The 21,488-nt window shown below is 44.6% G+C and overlaps 1 protein-coding gene across 1 annotated transcript in view; it reads right to left on the reverse strand.

Moving 5' to 3' along the window:
• Positions 1-13,896, reverse strand: part of SEPTIN10 (septin 10) — a 188,133-nt gene extending 174,237 nt beyond the window's left edge. The window contains exon 1 of the mRNA XM_030201482.1: positions 13,749-13,896. Within this exon, the coding sequence (XP_030057342.1) occupies positions 13,749-13,769 (21 nt within the window). The 5' untranslated portion in view covers positions 13,770-13,896. The remainder of the gene's footprint in view (positions 1-13,748) is intronic.
• Between the last annotated feature and the right edge of the window lie 7,592 nt (positions 13,897-21,488).

A 21,488-nucleotide genomic window follows, 5' to 3' on the forward strand; every position in this document is an offset into this window, starting at 1 on the left:
CCGAGGAGGCCATGCCACTGTCAGGATCTTCAATCGAGAGGGCCTGCAGGGTATCTGAAATAAGCGCTGGCAGCTCATCACGGTGGAAAATCCTCACCGCGGAGGGATCATCCAGATCCTGTGGTAAATCCGCACCTGACTCTGTTTCCTCAGACCAAGAACGTCTGTCAGAGTTCTCCGAATCCTCACACCCCAACCACGGGGAGGAAAAAGGTGCACCACAATCTGAAGGGGAATTAACCCTTCCGCGCTTATCTTTAGGCCAAGCATCCGGGGAAAAAAGCCTCACTGGGCAGTCCCAGGCCAGAATCCATCGGGGGGCAATCAGAGGAGCCTCAGGCGACCCTTGAGGAAGGGCTCTTTTCATCATGTACGCTTTATGCAGCAAAAGCACAAAATCTGGGGAGAAAATCTCACCCTGGGCACCCAAATCCTGTCCGGTGCTAGCCACTCCTGAAATAACCTCATCTTGAGGTGCCCCACCCGGCTCAGGTCTCTCCGTGTCCATGGAGGCCGCGCCATGCGGTGTAAGCAAAATGGCACCCGCTGCCAGCTCAGAGCGGGAAGAAACATCGCTCGCCATGCTCAGGCCGGCTCCTACGCCAATACAGCACGATTTACAGAGCCCTGCTGCTGATTTGCGCTTGCCACAAGTGGAACAGCGCTTTACATTGTCCGCAGCCATCGCCGAAAAACGGCGGTAAAATCCAAAATGGCGGTTTCGCGCCAAAATCGCCCCGATCGCGGGCCCACCCCGGAGGAGTTGGAAAACACTCTTACCTCAAAGGATCTAGTGTACAACTACGATCCTGCTGAAAATCAGGTCAAAAACCTCTGTTCCAGCGTCTGTGCGTTTAAAAACGCGACGCAACTTTTTTTTTTTTTTTTTAAGCTGGGAGGAAAGCAGAGGTATTGAAGACTCCGGAGGCTCAGATGAGTGGGAAAGGCAGGGAAAGGGCGAACCTATACGCCTGCATCCACTGTTGGTGGGTAAGGACAGGGAAAGCAAGGCAATATGTCCACATCCACAGAGGTATGGGTAAGGCAGGGAAAGGGCTAACCTATGTGCCTTTAAAGTGAAGCTGCTATAGCCTCCAACACCCCGGTTAACAACTGGCAAGCCAGGAACCACCTCCCGGCAGATTTTTCTGGAGCTCGAACAAGCTGCAGCCACCCTGCTAAGGGAGATAGAGAATACTGAAGAGGCAGTGGAGCTAGCTGGCCAAGAGGGCACTGTGAAGGTTTGAGTGCTCTCTATCTCCCCTGCTGGTTGATGGACATAACCCATACGTAATGGCTTCATCTGCTTGATGACAAGGAACATGAGCTTCTAATCTACCTGCTGGACACATTTGGTATAAAGTGGGAATGTTTCCTATCCTCCCGTACCTACCAAGTCAAAGCTAATTCCATCATTTCTGCACCTTGGAAAACCTATTGTGGGGTACCTCAAGGCTCACCCCTCTCTCTGACCCTTTTCAATGTTATGCTGATTCCACTAGCAAAAGCATTATCTAAGTTTGGCCTTAACCCATTCATTTATGCGGACGATGTGACCATCTACATCCCTTTCAAGTCAACACTAGCCGAAATCTCCGATAAAAGACACACCAGTTTTTCCATCATGGATTCCTGGGCAAAGGTGTTTCTGTTTAAACCCAATCAAGACAAAACACAATGTTCCAGTACAATAAAGTAGTTCAAAGTACACTCATCATTAAGGACCACAAACTTTCGACCTGCAGTAGCCTGAGAATCCTTTGAGTTGTGTTGGATAACCACTTACACCTGGACACTCAAGTGCAAGTCATCACAAAAAGAATGTTCCACGCAATGTGGAGGCTGAAGTGTATCAGGCATTTCTTAACAAGGGAGCTTTTCCGTACCCTTGTTCACTGGCTGGTCCTATCTCATATAGACTACTGTAGCGGGATATATGCTGGTTGCCGGGATTATATTCTGAAAAGGCTTCTGGCAGCACAAAACACGGCTGAAAGGTTAATACTGGGGAAATCGTGCTTTGTTCCCGCTCAACCACTACGCTTTCAACTACACTGGCTCCCTGTAAGAGAACGTATTACATTTAAAATCATTATTTATGGAGAAGCCCCTGAATATATGCTCAATCTAATCAATCTACCATCCAGAAATGCCCTGAGAACTGCTAGGACCTACCTCAATCTACATTATCCCACCTGCAGGAATGTCAAATACAAGACCCTTTATGCTTCATCCTTCCCTTACATCAGTCCAAAATCATGGATTGTTCTGCCAAAACAACTTAAAGAGCTCGTCGATCACCAACTGTTCAAGAAGTGGTAAACTGGATTAGGAACTGGTTGACAGGCAAACGCCAGAGGGTGGTGGTGAATGGAGTTCGCTCGGAGGAGGGAAAGGTGAGTAGTGGAGTGCCTCAGGGATCGGTGCTGGGGCCGATTCTGTTCAATATATTTGTGAGTGACATTGCCGAAGGGTTACAAGGTAAAGTTTGCCTTTTTGCAGGTGACACCAAGATTTGCAACAGAGTGGACACCCTGGAGGGAGTGGAAAACATGAAAAAAGATCTGAAGAAGCTAGAAGAATGGTCTAACGTTTGGCAATTAAAATTCAATGCGAAGAAATGCAAAGTGTTGCACTTAGGGAGTAGAAATCCAAGGGAGACGTATGTGTTAGGCGGGGAGAGTCTGATAGGCACGGACAGGGAGAGGGATCTTGGGGTGATAGTATCTGAGGACCTGAAGGCGACGAAACAGTGCGACAAGGCGGTGGCCGTAGCTAGAAGATTGCTAGGCTGTATAGAGAGAGGAGTGTCCAGCAGAAGAAAGGAGGTTTTAATGCCCCTGTATAAGACGTTGGTGAGGCCCCACCTGGAGTATTGTGTTCAGTTTTGGAGGCCGTACCTTGCGAAGGATGTTAAAAAAATGGAAGCGGTGCAAAGAAAAGCTACGAGGATGGTATGGGATTTGCGTTCCAAGACGTATGAAGAGAGACTTGCTGACCTGAACATGTATACCCTGGAGGAAAGGAGGAACAGACGTTCAAATATTTGAAAGGTATTAATCCGCAAACGAATCTTTTCCGGAGATGGGACGGCGGTAGAACGAGAGGACATGAAATGAGATTGAAGGGGGGCAGACTCAGGAAAGATGTCAGGAAGTATTTTTTCACAGAGAGGGTGGTGGACGCTTGGAATGCCCTCCCGCGGGAAGTGGTGGAGATGAAAACAATAACGGAATTCAAACATGCGTGGGATATGCATAAAGGAATCCTGTGCAGACGGAATGGATCCTCAGAAGCTTAGCTGAAATTGGGTGGCGGAGCAGGTAGGGGGAAGAGGGGTTGGTGGTTGGGAGGCTAGGATAGGGGAGGGCAGACTTATACGGTCTGTACCAGAGCCGGTGATGGGAGGCGGGAAATACTGCTGGGCAGACTTATACGGTCTGTGCCCTGAAAAAGACAGGTACAAATTCAAGGTAAGGTATACACATATGAGTTTATCTTGGGCAGACTGGATGGACCATGCAGGTCTTTTTCTGCCGTCATCTACTATGTTACTATGTAAGTCCTTAAAAACTTTCTTATTTTGACAAGGCTTATTCCACTGGCAACTACAATGTTTAACCTCTCTTACTTGTTGGCGATTCGCCCCTGACATTTACCCCATGTCATCCCATGTTCCTTCCCCTCCTGACTCATTCCAAATCTGTGCCATCTATGTATTGTATCCTCTTGATTTAATGTAAGCCACATTGTGCCTGCTCATGTGGGAAAATGTACCAAATAAATAAATAGTAAAATGAACAAGTAAAGACACAGACAGAATGAAAGAGGAAAACTTGAAAGCAGCAAATTGAGACCTACTAATACGACTACCATGAAAGAGCACTGAAATTCAAATAACAGAGATATAATACGATATAAGCATAATAGCAATGGAATATCTAATAAGCACACAATTAGAACATTCAAATAACATTGTTATGAATCTAATTCTTTTTTTTTACAATACAGCTTACCATATAGCTGAGGCGCCAAGTGCAGATATATACAAAGGGGCCCTTTTACAAAGGCGTGCTGAAAAATGGCCTGCGGTAGTCGAATGTTTTGGGCGTGCGCAGAATCATTTTTCAGTGCACCTCTAAAAAATGCCTTTTTAGAATATTTGCTGAAAACGGATGTACAGCAAAATGAACATTGCCGCGCGTCCATTTTGGGTCTGAGACCTTACCACCAGCCATTGACCTAGTGGTAAGGTCTCACGTGGTAACCGGGCAGTAATGGTCTACGCACGTAGAATGACAATTACCACCCGCGCGCCAGAAAATAAAAATATTTTCCAGTGCGCCTAGTGGACACGCATCAAAAATGAAATTACCACAAGGGCCACGTGGTAGCCGAGCGGTAACTCAAAATTGACAGGCGTTGGGTGCGCTTAGGCACCTACGTAGCTTAGTAAAAGGGCCCCATAGGAACAAGATGTGTGGTACAGAGTCAGTTGGGATAATTTGATGGTTAGCCAAATTCAAGGAAAGTTCTTTGTACAGTTAATCAAGATATAAGCAACCTAGTCCAGGTGCAGAATGGGTGTATAATCAGTCACCCTATGTAAATGCCTGCTAAACGTAGGCCCAGCCCCTTGTATTTTCTTTTTGAAGCATATTTTATTGTATTTTTAATTTGTAATTTTATACTACTTTTATATCATCTGTAATGGCGCCAAACTTGCTATTTGATATTATCACGACCCCAATTATAGTGCAAGCTTTATTTCAAATCTTCAATGCAGAGTCACTGTGCTTATCTAATATAATAATTTGCACCTCCAACGTTCCATCATCTGGATGCCTGTGTTCGTCGCCTTCTGTTCTGTAACACCTCTTGACGTCACAGCATTCTGCACGCTCCCACTGGCAGGAACCGCAACCCCCCCCCCCCCCCCCCCCGCTTAACCTTTTTACTTTCATTGTGTAGCCACGGAAGTGAAGACAACACAGCGGCCTCGCCTCCAGCTTCTCCCTTCGCTCACACAGTGTCCCGCCCTTGCGGAAACAGGAAATACATCAATGCGGAAGGCGGGACACTGTGTGAGCGAAGGGAGACGCTAGAGGCGATCCTGCTGTGTTCTCCTCGTCACTGCCGTCGCTGCGCCTGAAAATAAAACGGTTTAATGCGTGGGGGGCAGAAAGGAACAGAGAGGAGGGCTGTCAGGAAGCTGAGGGAGGGCAGGGAGAATCTCTGGCCATGGATGGGAGGGGAGAGCGGAGAATTGCTGGACATGGATGGATGAATGGTGGCAGGAGACAGAGGAAATTGCCTGCACATGGATGGATGGAAGGGAGGGCAGGGGAGAGGACAATTGCTGGACGTGGATGGATCGAGGTGAGGGCAGGGGAGAATGGAGAGTTGCTGGACTTGGATGGAGGGGAGGGCAGGGGAGAGAAGAATTGCTAGACATGGATGGAGGGGAGAGCAGGGGAGAGGAGAATTGCTAGACATGGATGGATGAATAGGGGCATGGGAGAGAGGAAATTTTCTGGATATGGGTGGATGGAGGAGAGAGCAGGGGTGAATGGAGAGTTTCTGGACATGGATGGAGGGGAGAATGGAGAGTTTCTGGACATGGATGGATGAATGGAGGAGGCAGGGGAGAGAGGAAATTTGCTGGATATGGGTGGATGGAGATGAGGGCAGGGGAGAATGCAGAGTTCCTGGACATGGATGGATGGAGGGGAGGGAAGTCAGGAAGGTGATGCACATGGATAGAGGGAAGTGAGGAGAAATGCTGGACATGGATGGAGGGCAGGGAAGACAAAGGAAGTACACACACTCTCTCACTCTCACACAGTCTCTCTCCTAACAGCTCCCTTAAAAACATAATCACCAATACATGATAACCTTGCTAGCGCCCATTTCATTTGTTTGAGAAACGGGCCTTTTTTACTAGTTTACAAATAAAGAAAGAGAGGGCAAGGATTTCAGAAGCTCAGTAATATGATTTATATCTAAAGATTTTGACAATGAAGCTGAGCTTCTGAAATCTTTTCCTCCCTTTCCTTATTTGTAAAAAAGCACAGTGACTCTGCAATGAAGATTTGAAATAAAGCTTGCACTATAATTGGGTGTGATACTACTTTTGTAAACCATCTGTGTAGTGGTAGTATGGAAGAAAGAAATGAGGTGAACTGGCTGCAGATCCTTATTGAAAGGCGGAGCCTGATTTAGGCTGCGATTAGGAGTCAAGCAGATAATCAGATCCGAGTTTAGGGTCTGGTTCTGTCCTGGGCCAGGGGCCGGAGTCTGGTTCGGCTAGGCATGGAAGGGGAGTGTTGTGTTGTGAACTAAAGCTAAAATAGCCTGAGGAAGAGTTTTTGTAAAGTACACTGCAAGGTTATGTTCACAAATAACTACTGACTGTTTATAGTGTAATACTGAGAACCAGTTAAATAGCTCTGTGAGTCATATTATCCTCCTGTTGCCTGACTGTCCCCTCACTTCTTTGGTATTGAGATCTCTAACTAGTAATAAGTGTCTCTTGGTTGTAATGCCCTATATATTTATTTATTTTATTTATTGCATTTGTATCCCACATTCCCCCACCTATTTGCAGGCTCAATGTGGCTTACATAGATTTGATAACATTGTCATAACAGGATATCAGATACAGTTATTAATGTGTAGCGATTAAGGAAGGGGAGAGGGAAGAAGGAAGAGAGTTGATAGGGTAGTTATAGAAGGTGTGTGTTCATAATTGAGTGGCCTTAGTGAGGTTATAGGTTCTCATTGTAGGCCTTGTTGAAGAAGATACGATTTGGGTGCCATAAACAACTTACATGTTCAGCTTCTGTATTTGATGTTCTCTGCACTTTACGTGTTCATAATTTATTGGCATAAGCAAGCTCTTCTGAATTGCCTATCTGCTTATATTTCAGCGCTTAACATCAGTGCTAAAGTCTGAGCTCAGCTCTGGCCCATTAAGACCTCTGAAGCCCCTAACTTCTACAGCTCTGGGACTGATACCATATGTTGAGCCTGAACTTCTGTGACTTCTTGCCATGATTCAGAGTATCACATGTTGACCTGTGGCATTTAAGGGCAGCTCTGACAGCCAGCTGCTATAAGATTTCTGTAACTAGTCAGCGGGTGGGAGAGCAGCTCAAATCCTGAAGGATCTCCTTTCCAAATCACAGTCTGCCACTTGCAAAAGTGCTGACTAATTTCCTAAAATGCAACTCTGCTCGTCAGCTGGTCAAATTGCAGCTGATCTTAAAATGGAGGATTTCATTCTTGCAACTAAATTGCACTATACCTCTGGAGGCAAAATTCTCTGGGATGCAGTCTGCTAACCCATCTTTTTTGTTTACGTCCAAGAAACAAATGTTCTGTGCAAAGGTCAAATATTTGCACTTTCTTAGAATATTAACAAGAAAATAAGATGCATACGTTAGCATAGAAAGATCAGGATATTGCTTCTTGAAGACACAGGGAGAGGTTAAAGGTCTCGGCCAGTAAGATATCTGGAAGAACTCTAATTCTGATGTTTGGAGAGTGTGTTTTTGCAAAGGGTCTGTCAGTGGCAAGGTTTTGCAGTAAGATTAAGTGGGAGTCCCAGAGTGCACTGCACACAGTTTCACTGTATGCACATTTCTTAAAAAAATATCTTATGAAATGACCATAGGCAGGACTAGGCGGTCATCTAGGGCAGCAGTTTCTGGGGGCAACAAAGAGCAGCTGTAGTCAAAGCAAAAGAATAAGTCCAGACAGCCATACAAATTCAAAAGAAAAAACAACAGATACTTTTACCAGTACTGATAGTGGGCAGTTTCAAAATAGCACGTTTACCCAGATTATTCTGGGATGAGTCGTGTTATTTATTGGGATTTATTAAGAGATGTTTTTTCATGTTAATTTGTACAGCGCTGCGTAAGTCTAGTAGCGCTATAGAAATGTTTAATAGTAGTGGTAGAGATGCACCCTAGGTGGTATACAGCAGGTAAAGTTTAACATAAAAATCTACAAATTTTAACACCATAACAATAGTAAAATGACCAAATAAAAGCATAAATATAATCAATGAGGTAAATTTGGAAAGAGCAAATTGAAACCTAGTAATAGACTAACAGGAAACAGTATCAGAAATATACAATTTTAACAGCACTAAAGAACAATCTTGTAACAGAAATATGATAAATATGAATACAATACAAATGATATTTAATAGCATGGAAGTGCATTCAAATAACAGAGATATGATATGACAGGGCCGGGCAGACTTCTATGGTCTATGTCCCAGAAATGCCAAAGAGAGACAGACCATGAACAAGTATTTTACATCACATTCATTGCTGCTTAATCATGAATTGATAATGAGTGTGACAGTTGGGCAGACTGGACGGACAGTTCAGGTCTTTATCTGCCGTCATTAATTATGTTACAATGTCAGCATAATACCAATGAAACAACTTATAAGCCTGCATTAGAACATTCAAATAACACATATATGATGCTAATACTATTCCTACAATACAATGAAACCTCTTACTATGTAGCCAAGGGGGCAAGGTCAGATATATAGATAGGGACAAGTTGGGTAGTACAAAGTCAACTGGGATAAATAGATGGGTGGCTAAACTGAGGCAAATCATATGTGCTGTTAAGATTTGAGGAACTGGTCTAAGTTACAGGTTGTGCAGCAAGCTAGTCCAGGTGCAGAGTGAGTGGATAGTCAGTCACCCCATGTAAAGGCTTAGGCAAAGAGAGGCATTGAGGTGATTGTGATTATTGGGGTGGACCAAAGGGCCTAAATGTTAATTGGAGTGGGGTGGGGGAGAGAATAGTGCAAGGCTGAAGGGTTGTCTAGAGCACCTAATCCCTTTGTACCAACCCTGATCAATGAGTGCACCTAGGTACCTGCTAAAGGACTATGTACTTTTTAGAGAGGTCATCCTAAGTGAGAATGGTTAGCGCTCCAGCAATCCTTTGGTTGTTTTCTGCAATGGTAATTTCTGTTGGAGTTGGGCCCACAGAGGCAGGGAGGTATATAGGGCAGTTGCCCTGGGTATCATGCAGCTAGAGAGTTTCTGGGCACTTTCTTTGCCTGCTCCAATCTCACTCCCTGCCATAGTTTCATTGCCCCCCCCCCCCCCCCCTCCAATATAGCAGAAAAAGGATTTACTCAGATGAACTCTTCTGCTGCTTGCCTGGCCATCATATTACAAGACCAACCCCCACCTCAGGCAGGAGAGGACATCTGGGTAAACACTTCACCTGCTGCTGGCTAGGGAGGGGATGTGATGGGCATTGAAGATAGATAACCTCATGGTCCTACTCAGCCTGGGAGGATAAGGAAGGGAGGGATAAGCCAGGGAAGGGGAATGGGAAAGAGCCTGTGAAGGACAGGTTGAAAAGGGTGAGGAGGCTGAAAGATGGATAGGAAGAGCTTCTAGAGGGAGGGAGAATGGGGAGTATCCTCAGGAGAGAGGGAATGAGAAGGGATAAAGTGCCAGGAGGGATGCTGTAAGAAAGGGGAAGGAACCTCCAGAGAGGGTGCTGAGAAAGGGGATATGAGTGTCTGGAGGAAAGAGAGGAAGCAGGGACTGTCTTTCTTCTATGTTTGTACAGCGCTGCGTATGCCTTGTAGCGCTATAGAAATGCTAAATAGTAGTAGTAGTGAACAGTGAAGGATTAATGCATAGGCAAGCTAAACATATGCCTAGAGCCCAAAATCAAAGATAAGTACATAAGTATTGCCATACTGGGAAAGACCAAAGGTCCATCAAGCCCAGCATCCTGTTTCCAACAGTGGCCAACCCAGGTCACAAATACCTGGCAAGATCCCAAAAAAGTACAAAACATTTTATACTGCTTATCCCAGAAATAGTGGATTTTCCCCAAGTCCATTTAATAACGGTCTATGGACTTTTCCTTTAGGAAGCCGCCCAAACCTTTTTTAAACTCTGCTAAGCTAACCGCCTTTACCACATTCTCTGGCAACGAATTCCAGAGTTTAATTACACATTGAGTGAAGAAAAGGTTTCTCTGATTCGTTTTAAATTTACTACATTGTAGCTTCATCGCATGTCCCCTAGTCCTAATATTTTTGGAAAGTGTAAACAGATACTTCACATCTACCCGTTCAACTCACTCATTTTATAGACCTCTATCATATCTCCCCTCAGCCGCCTTTTCTCCAAGCTGAAGAGCCCTAGCCTTTCCTCATAAGGAAGTCGTCCCATCCCCTTTATCATTTTTGTCGCCCTTCTCTGCACCTTTTCTAATTCCACTATATATTTTTTTTAGATGTGGCGACCAGAATTTGTTCAATTCTGGTCGCCACATCTAAAAAAAAATATATAGTGGAACACAATATTCGAGGTGCAGTCGCACCATGGAGCGATACAAAGGCATTATAACATCCTCATTTTTGTTTTCCATTCCTTTCCTAATAATACCTAACATTCTATTTGCTTTCTTAGCCGCAGCAGCACACTGAGCAGAAGGTTTCAATGTATCATCAAACCAACGACACCTAGATCCCTTTCTTGGTCCGTGACTCCTAAGGTGGAACCTTTGCACGACGTAGCTATAATTCGGATTCCTCTTTCCTACATGCTCACATTAAATGTAATCTGCCATTTAGACGCCCAGTCTCGTAAGGCCCTCTTATAATTTTTCACAATCCTCCCGCTATTTAACAACTTTGAATAACTTTGTGTCATCAGCAAATTTAATTACCTAATTACTCCCATCTCTAGGTCATTTATAAATATGTTAAAAAGCAGTGGTCCCAGCAAAGACCCCTGGGGAACCCCACTAACTACCCATCTCCATTGAGAATACTGACCATTTAACCCTATTCTCTGTTTTCTATCTTTTAACCAGTTTTTAATCCACAATAGAACACTACCTCCCATCCCATGACTCTCCAATTTCCTCTGGAGTCTTTCATGAGGTACTTTGTCAAACGCCTTCTGAAAATCCAGATACACAATATCAACTGGCTCACCTTTATCCACATTTTTGTTCACCCTTCAAAGAAATGTAGTAGATTGGTTAGGCAAGATTTCCCTTCACTAAATCCATGTTGACTTTGTCTCATTAATCCATGCTTTTGAACATGCTCTGTAATTTTGTTCTTAATAGTCTCTACCATTTTGTCCGGCACCGACATCAGACTCACCGGTCTATAATTTCCCGGATCTCCTCTGGAACCTTTTTTAAAAATCGGTGTTACATTGGCCACCCTCCAATCTTCCGGTACCACACTCAATTTTAAGGATAAATTACATATTTCTAACAGTAGCTCCGCAAGCTCATTTTTCAGTTCTATCAGTACTCTGGGATGAAATACCATCCGGTCCAGGAGATTTGCTACTCTTCAGTTTGTAGAACTGCCCCATTACATCCTCCAGGTTTACAGAGAATTCATTAAGTTTCTCCGACTCGTCAGCTTCGAATACCATTTCTGGCACCGGAATCCCACCCAAATCTTCCTCAGTGAAGACCGAAGCAAAAAATTCAATTAATCTCTCCGCTACAGCTTTGTCTTCCCTGATCGCCCCTTTTACTCCACAGTCATCTAGTGGTCCAACAGATACTTTTGCAGGCTTCCTGCTTTTAATATACCCAAAAAATTTTTACTATGTGTTTTTGCCTCCAACGCAATCTTTTTCTCGAAGTCCCTCTTAGCCTTCCTCATCAGCACTTTGCATTTGACTTGACATTCCTTATGCCATTTCTTATTATTTTCAGTCGGTTCCTTCTTCCATTTTCTGAAGGATTTTCTTTTAGCTCTAATAGCTTCCTTCATCTCACTTTTTAACCACGCCAGCTGTCGTTTGGTCTTCCATCCTCCTTTTTTAATATGCAGAATATATTTGGCCTGGGCTTCCAGGATGGTGTTTTTGAACAGCATCCACACCTGATGTAAATTTTTGACCCTCGACGTCGCTCCTCTAAGTTGTTTTTTTTTCCACCGTTCTTCTCATTTTTATCATAGTCTCCTTTTTAAAAGTTAAATGCTAATGTATTTGATTTCCTATGTATTCTTACTTCAAAGCTAGTATCAAATCCGATCATATTATGATCACTGTTATCAAGCAGCCCCAGCAGGGCCGGTCTTAGCAACTGTGGGGCCCTGTGCAGACCAGTTCACTGGGGCCCCCCAGCCCCGCCCCTTGTTGACAAGATAAGTTTTAAACATTTTCTTTTATTTCAAATAAAGACATCAAGCAGAACTTGTAGACAAAAACTAATTCAAACATGAAAAATGCTATACTATGAAACCTTTGGGTTTAAAAAGCAAAACCATGTGCAAGTAAGGACTAGATAAATGAATTAAAATGAATCCTCTTAATATGTAATACTTGGTAGCAATAATGAAACAGTGATTGACTATTCAGATGGCAAGCAGCCTGAGCCAACAGATTTATTTTCCACTGAACATAATTAACTTTGTACGACCTTGGCTGCTAATAGTGTGCTGAACTAGACAATGTTAGCACATTTAGCCACGCCCTACCAGCCAAGGCGCATATAAACAGTAACCACTGAAAACATTACACCAGTACAGGAGAAGAAAAATAACTTTTTTTTCATTATAATTTCTGTAAGCTGTTACAGCTCCAGTATACCCAAAATGACACAAACCAAATTAGCATACAGACTCTGCATGCAGCACAATACCAGAAAAACAGAACATTGCTCTACATTGCAAAATAAGACAGCAGATGTAAATTCTCAAACTGGACATATTCCAAACACTAAAATGAAAATAAAATGATTTTTTTCTACCTTTGTTGTCTTGCGACTGTTTTTCTGATCATGTTGGTCCCAGTCTCTGATTCTGCTGCTCTCTATTTGCTCCCTTAACTCCACTTCCAGGGCTTCCTTTTCATTTATTTCTTTACTTTCCTCCTTCATTTCTTGCCCTACATCATAGGTAAAAGCTGAGTCCTCCACGGACTTGACCAGAGGAGGTATAGAATGGATCCCGCTTTTGCCTATTTTCTCCAGCCATGTACAGTTTTTCTCCCCTTTTCCCCTTATCTCTGTCAGTATGCATCTCCTTCCTCTCTCTTCCATCCATGTCCAGCATTTCTCCTTTCTCTCCTCCCCTCCATCCATGTTCATCTCATGTCCTCTCTCTTCCCTCCCTTCCATCCATATCCAGCATTTCAACTCTCCCGTCCTCCATCCGTGTTCAGAATTTCTCCTCTCCCCTCCATCCATCCGAGTCTCCTTCCTGTCTTCCATCACTTCCATGTCCAGCATTTCTCCTGCCCTCCCCTCCATCCATAGCAACTCTCCTCTGCCCTCCCTACCCATCCATGTCCAGCAATTCTCCTCTGCCCTGCCCTCCCATCTATGTCCAGTGATTCTCCTTTGCCCCTTGTCCTCTCCTCTCATCCACATCCAGTGATTTTCCTGTCACCTCCCCTCCATGTCCAGCATTTCTCTCCTATCCCCTCCATCCATGTGCATCTCCTTCCTGTCTTCCCTCACCGCCATCCATGTCCAGCAACTCTCCTCTGCCCTCCCCACCCATCCATGCCCAGCAATTCTCCTTTGCCCCCCCCCCCCGTCCTCCCCTCCATATCCAGTCATTTTCCTGTCCCTTGCCCTCCCCTCTCATCCATATCCAGTCATTTTCCTGTCTCCTGCCCTCCCATCCCATCCATGTCCAACAATTCTCCTCTGCCCTCCCCTTCATGTCCAGTGACTCGCCCACCCCAGCACCCAACTTAACTTACCCCCCTTTTCAGCCCCGTCATGGCCTTCAGTTTTCCTCAGCTGCTCTCCTTCCAGCCGGCCCGTGTTTAAAAAGTCGCAGTGAAAAAGCCGGCTCTCCTCTCTAGCCTTTAAGCCTTCCCTTCGCTCTCTTAGCGGTGCACTGTGCCGCTTTTCTATGATGCAATTTCCTGTTTCCGCGAAGGCGGCACAGTGCACCGCTGAGAGAGCGAAGGGAAGGCTTAAAGAGGCGTGATGGAGGGGGCGGAGTTGAGGCGCGCCGCGTGGGGCTGGGGCCCTATGCGGTCGCACCGCTCGCCGTCGCCTCGTTCTGAGACCGGCACTAGAGCGTGCGCTCCGCAAAGGCAGCAGACCTGCGTACCTCCTATATGAAAATGGTAACCTCTTGATGGAATTAGAATTCTTATGACCAGGAGAGGGTTGCCAAGTAGTGACTTTAAGGGAGAGCAGTGTCGGGAAGAAATTTCAAATTGGCAATATAATAGTCGGTCGATGGTGTGCAAACCTAGCAGTGGACATGTATTGCTCTTTATATGGCTCCAGTCACACATACCTCCACTTTCTCCTCAGCCTAATACCCCCTCCTCCAAACTCATCTTTCCAAAGCAACCCAGTTGCAGGGCAGATTCTAACTGTGGCAGCAGGCTGTGAATAAGTTCAAGGACTAAATCAATGTGCACTCACGTGCTTTTCCTGCCATATCCAAAACCAGCCCCTGCAAATAAATCCTAATAAATAAATAAATATCAGTAATGCCTCCAGTTGTGGTGCATTACTTTACCTAAAATCACTGATTTATACCTAGGCTTTGCATATAACTATCCCTCCCTAACCTCCCTATTGGAGGATTCCCACATGAGGACCGAGTATATATTTGACAAGGTAAAGGAAGAAGGAATCATCCTGCATACCGAGTGCTCCCCTAGCTAATTCCAGGCATGGTTACACAACGTTATGCACAGAAATCTCATAAATGTGGTAATGTTTGCTATTTAATGACAGCACGTGGTTGCCAGATTGATTATAGGTAGGAGGCGGCTCTCATTGTAGTTCTTCTGGTACCCTCCAAACAAATGGTGGTGCAAAAGTATTTAGAATGTAAATATTATGTTCAGGACAGACAAGGGAACAAGAATGGAACAGTATAACTTTAAAAAAATGTTAGAATAAATTGTGTACCTATATAACAATTCAATTCAAAGTCATACTTTAATAGCTAATCTGAAAATAAGATTTCCTCCTAGTTTGTTGTTCATTATTTCCTACTAGTAAAAAAGGCCCGTTTCTGACACAAATGAAACGGGCGCTAGCAAGGTTTTCCTCGGAGTGTGTATGTTTGGGAGAGTGTACGTGAGAGTGACTGTTTGAGAGTCAGAGTGAAAGTGTGAGTGTGTGAGAGAGAGAGTGAGTGAGTCTGGGTGTGAGTGTGTTTGTGAGAGAGTGTGTGTGTGAGAATGAGAGTGTGTGCAAGTGTGTATGTGAGACACAGTGTGATAGAGAGTGTGGTGTGTGGCCATCCATGCTCCTCTGTCCCCTGCCCCCTCCTTCATCATCCCTTTCCAGCATTTCCCCTCTTTGCCTGAGGCCTGCCCTGCAATCCATATCCATCCATGCCCATCTGTCCCCTCCATTCATCCCTATCCAGCAATTCCCCTTTCCCTGAGCTCTGCCGTCCCAATCCATGGCCATCCATGTTACTCTGTCACCTGCCCCCTCATTCATCCCTATGCAGCATTTCCCCTCTCTGCCTGAGGCCTGCCCTGCAATCCATGCTCCTCGTGTCCCCTGCCCCTCCATTCATCCCTTTCCAGCATTTCCCCTCTCTGCCTGAGGCCTGTCCTGCAATCCATATCCATCCATGCCCATCTGTCCCCTTCATTCATCCCTATCCAGCAATTCCCCTTTCCCTGAGCCCTGCCCTCCCAATCCATGGCCATCCATGTTACTCTGTCCCCTGCCCCCTCCATTCATCCCTTTGCAGCATTTCCCCTCTGTGCCTGAGGCCTGCCCTGCAATCCATATCCATCCATGCCCATCTGTCCCCTCCATTCATCCGTATCCAGCAATTCCCCTTTCCCTGAGCCCTGCCGTCCCAATCCATGGCCATCCATGTTACTCTGTCACCTGCCCCCTCCATTCATCCCTATCCAGCATTTCCCCTCTCTGCCTGAGGCCTGCCCTGCAATCCATGCTCCTCTGTCCCCTGCCCCCTCCATTCATCCCTTTCCAGCATTTCCCCTCTCTGCCTGAGGCCTGTCCTGCAATCCATATCCATCCATGCCCATCTGTCCCTTCATCATCCCTATCCAGCAATTACCCTTTCCCTGAGCCCTGCCCTCCCAATCCATGGCCATCCATGTTACTCTGTCTCCTGCCCCCTCCATTCATCCCTTTCCAGCATTTCCCCTCTCTGCCTGAGGCCTGCCCTGCAATCCATATCCATCCATGCCCATCTGTCCCCTCCATTGATCCCTATCCAGCAATTCCCCTTTCCCTGAGCTCTGCCGTCCCAATCCATGGCCATCCATGTTACTCTGTCACCTGCCCCCTCAATTCATCCCTATGCAGCATTTCCCCTCTCTGCCTGAGGCCTGCCCTGCAATCCATGCTCCTCTGTCCCCTGCCCCCTCCATTCATCCCTTTCCAGCATTTCCCCTCTGTGCCTGAGGCCTGTCCTGCAATCCATATCCATCCATGCCCATCTGTCCCCTCCATAAATCCGTATCCAGCAATTCCCCTTTCCCTGAGCCCTGCCGTCCCAATCCATGGCCATCCATGTTACTCTGTCACCTGCCCCCTCCATTCATCCCTATCCAGCATTTCCCCTCTCTGCCTGAGGCCTGCCCTGCAATCCATGCTCCTCTGTCCCCTGCCCCCTCCATCCCTTTCCAGCATTTCCCCTCTCTGCCTGAGGCCTGTCCTGCAATCCATATCCATCCATGCCCATCTGTCCCCTTCATTCATCCCTATCCAGCAATTCCCCTTTCCCTGAGCCCTGCCCTCCCAATCCATGGCCATCCATGTTACTCTGTCTCCTGCCCCCTCCATTCATCCCTTTCCAGCATTTCCCCTCTGTGCCTGAGGCCTGCCCTGCAATCCATGCTCCTGTGTCCCCTGCCGCCTCCATTCATCCTTTTCCAGCAAGTCCCCTCTCTCCCTTCCATGACCCCCCCTCGCATCCATGCTCCTCTCTCTCCCATGTCCCAGCCTGGCCCGCCCTCTTCTCCTCCCCCCCTTCGCATCCATGCATCGGTTTGTTTGTTTTTGTTTTTTCTTCTTTTAAAATTTACCTCGTGGCGGTTTCCGGCAGCGAAGCGTCAGGGAAGGAGGCGGTGCTCTCGACGTCTAGCTTTCCCTTCGCTGTGTTCCGCCTTCTTTGACGTCATCCTTGACGTCAGAAGAAGGCGGAACACAGCGAAGGGAAGGCTAGACGTCGAGAGCACAGCCTCCTTCCCTGACGCTTCGCTGCCGAGCGATGCGATTGGTGAGTGTCATTGCTCCGCCCATCGACGTCATCACGTTTGACGCGTGGGCGGGGCAGACACAATGCGATCTCACCCCCTTCACTTTTGGCTAAAAGAGGCTTCATAGAATGTTGGAGGTGCGTTTTATATAGAGAGATAATCTTACTCTTCTTTGCTTCCACATTCTTGCTTCTAAATTATTTTCATGGTTCTTTCTACCTGATTTGTTCTATTGTTTTTCATCTCCTGTCTCCAATCCCTTTTCTACTGCTACCATCCTCTAATTTTTATCTCAGTTCAATATAGTTCTTTCTTTTTGTCTCTTTCCTTTTAATGTCTCCTCTTCCTCTCCATCATTCTTTATTTTTATGGATTCCATCGCCATCTCTTACTGACAGTCTTTTTCACCCTTAAACCCTCTGTCTGTCATCCTCATTGTCTCCTCTCAGACTATCTCACTCTCTTTTTGCCCCATATTAGACCCCCATCTTCTCATCTGGGTACTTCCAGCTCTCCTTCTCCCCGTCTTGCTTCCCATCCCCCACTGTCTCCTACCCAAATTTGAATCTCCTTTCCTGTGTACCTATATCTAGCTCTGCATCTCTCCTTTCTATGCCTCATTTCCCACTTTTTGTCCTATATCTCCCCACATGTTCTTCCTAGTCCCCTTCTCTTCCTCCCATACTCTACATCCTTCTCTCTGATATGTACTAACATTATGGCACTCCGCTCTGGCTTCTCCAATGTCTTTGGCTCTTGTCCTTACTAATTGTCATGACATCAAGAACAACACAGGTAGGGCAGGATTAATGCCTACGACCCAGATGTTTAGAAGGGGCCCTGTCAAATGTGTAAACATAATGCCTTCCAAAGCAGATTTTTATCTTGGTAAGTCAACTGCTTGGAGATAAAAAAAAAAAGGGGGGGGGGGGGCAGATCTGTTGCTGTCCATAGAGGTCTGACTGTTTCTCCTCCCCTCTCCCTGTGCATTTCTCCTCTGCTTGTCTTTCTCTGCAATGAGGACCACATGCAGCCCTGTTTGTGGGACTTTTATATGTTTTGGGGGTTTTTTATTTATGCAATAATTATATACACAAGTAATCATCTTGTTACATGCAACACAGGGAACTAAAGAGTTCAAATAAATACATAGCATATACTCTATCATAGAGATTTGTTCAAATCAAGAAACAAAAATACTTCTCTTTTATCCCTTCCTTAGACCACAAAAACAAGGGGGGAGTGGAAAATAAATCAGGGAGATCAAACAACAATATATCAAAATTTTAAAGAAAAGGCTCAATGCCCTCCCACCTTCTTATTTCTTAAGCCATACTGATATTATAATCTTGTTACTTTTTTAAGGTCTATGAAAGATCTCAGTTGATCTGGTAGGAAAAAGACATATTTAATTCCCAAATATTTCACCATACATTTGCATGGGTATACACTAGCAGAAAAGTTGCCCCTAAGGACCTTGTCTCTTCTCTCATATCTAGGAATTTCTTCCTTCTCTCTTTAGTTACATCAGGAAAAATCCGTAATTTTTGACCACAAAACTGTTGATGCATATTTTTAAAATACAATTTCAATATAGCATTAAAGTCTTGCTCAAAGACAATTAAATCAAGAGTGTAGCTCTATTTGTTACTTCAGTCAATGAATCCTCTCAATTAAATGTCCTTCAATTCTTCAGATTTCTCTCGTTCCAATTCTTCAGGAATCCCTCCCTGAGTTTTTATTTTCAGGTAGAAAGTATATTTTATTTATTGGAGGAATATTTTGAGGGGAAATTTTCAAGATCTCAACAAGGTATTTTTTAAACAGTTCTATATGGAGGATTCCTATTGGTCTTGGAAAGTTCAAAATCCTCATATTCAAGCGTCTGTTATAGTTCTCTATTCAACTTTTTGACGAATGCTTGAATTATCTTAATAAGCACTGTACCTGATCGTTGAAATCCTGTTTCAATCCGTCCATTGATTAGAAAGTTGTTCCACACCGTAACTACCAGATTCATCGTTTCTTGAGTGGATTTTGTTATCAACACTTTCATACTTTCCATAACCTGCCATATGGTATCAAGAGTCACCACCGTGGGGGAATTCAAAGCTCCTTTCCCAGCCCAACTGATAGTAGTTGCCGATAGCAATTCAGAGAGAGAACCCTCTCCGCAGGTCCCAGTCTTCGCACCTTCCGCGTCCTGTGGGCCTGGCTTTTCTTCTCGCGTTACGGCGGGGCACGGTGGAGTTCCAGCTTTTGGAGAGAGAGTGTGGTTTCATGTTCCAGAGACATCGGGTTCCCTTCCCTGGCGTCTAAAAGAATCTCAACTCCAAATTCTATCGGTGGGCATCGGAGTGTGAAACTATCCAGCGTTCACTGTTTTGGAGAAGAAGCAAGAGCTGGAGAAGGTATAGCTCTTACAACCCCTTTTTTCTTAGTATGGGGCATTTTTTTCAATGAGGCAATTTTTTGTGCAGCTAAGCATTGGTCTGTCTCACTTCTCTCGGCGTGCCAGCGCCATCTTGACCACTCCCCCTGGGACTTTTATAATGTATTTATATTAGGATTTGGGGGGGATCCACTGTGTTTGGGTGCCTAGAAATTACCAAAGGGTTAATCTTACCTTCAGCATAGGGGGTCTTTTACTATAAAATCTGTATGATTGCTGTCCGTGCTCCTCTCTGAAAACAAGACCTGTTCAGTCCTATGTAACACAATGTAAGTTTTGGTTTTTTTTTTAACTTATGAATGGAAATAAAAACGGCATGTTATATGTCCAGGGTCAGCAGATATTCCCTTTACATCCTGATTCCTCAGATAAGTGATGAAGCAGCAAAGCAGGAGAGAATCATACCTGAGTTCTGATATCCATAAAACAGAAAAAGTGTTAAATGTTAACTCAGATTTGAAGAATAAAACAAAGAAGCAAAATTTACTTTTAAAAATACTTGGATATAAATATATTAAGTAATAATGTGCATCTATTTTAGACGAATGGTGAAACTCAACAAATAAGGGCATTTTCAGTTCATATACCTTTAAACAAACCAATTGACTACAGGGGTAGAATGAGTCAATTCCTCATTTGTACATATTCATTTCCAGCATGATTGCAATAAAAGCTATGGGTTGAAACCCAGATGGGGGTGGGAAGTTTTGGGAATCAGAGAAGACAGAAGCAGGAGTCACTTCACCAATCACATTGAAATTTTTTGACAAACATAAACAAGCCGATCCTTGGCTCATTCTTCCAAATCCCATGGCTAATGATGTCAGCAACTCAGTTGGAAACACAAAGAAAGCACAGGCAGAGCAGCATCTTCTCTCCTGTATGCTCAAGAAGGACAGTGATATACAGATTTAAAGGAAATGCTTCTTATACCCTAAAAGAAGCAGATAAAATTTTTCGTTTACCTGAACAAGCATGGGATAGTGCTGGGCAGACTTATACAGTCTGTGCCAGAGCCGGTGGTGGGAAGCGGGACTGGTGGTTGGGAGGCGGGGATAGTGCTGGGCAGACTTATACGGTCTGTGCCAGAAGAGCACAGGTACAAATCAAAGTAGGGTATACACAAAAAGTAGCACATATGAGTTATCTTGTTGGGCAGACTGGATGGACCGTGCAGGTCTTTTTCTGCCGTCATCTACTATGTTACTATAATTGCATAAGAGGGGCACCTAGTTTAAGAGGGCAAGTAGCATTTACTAAGGCCCTGTTTTACAATGACATATAAGTGCCTTGTGTGTCTTTATAAAATACTAGCATTAAGTGGCAGAAATTATGCCTACCTTGCAGGCTTGGACATTTATACCTGCTCTCAAGCTGGTGAAAATGTCCATGCCTAGATTAGCATATGTTATAATCTAAGCTCATACTTGTGAATGCCACCTATGCTGTACTCAAACTCTGCCTCTAACATCATGTCAACTCACATTCTTTTTACTTTAACTGATATTTCTGTTACCTTTGCAGAAGTTATAAAGTGATTAAAAGAGAGATTATGGATAGACTTTTTTTTTTTTTAATTCTGACCAAAAAATAAACTTGCAAATGGGAAATAGGTACTTACAAACTTCTATACACATCCTTCAAGTAAAACAAATATACATAACAATACAAAATAATAATTTGAAGTGAAACATCCCTAGTAATTCACTTATTGGGGGGGGGGGGGGGGTGAAGAACATACCATATATCAAAGAGAGAGAAATAAAAAATAAATGAGAGAAAAAATACAGAACCCATGGAAATATTGGGTATTACAACAGTTAAAA

The sequence above is a fragment of the Microcaecilia unicolor genome, chromosome 4 (assembly GCF_901765095.1).
Source record: "Microcaecilia unicolor chromosome 4, aMicUni1.1, whole genome shotgun sequence".
Classification (NCBI taxonomy): domain Eukaryota; kingdom Metazoa; phylum Chordata; class Amphibia; order Gymnophiona; family Siphonopidae; genus Microcaecilia; species Microcaecilia unicolor.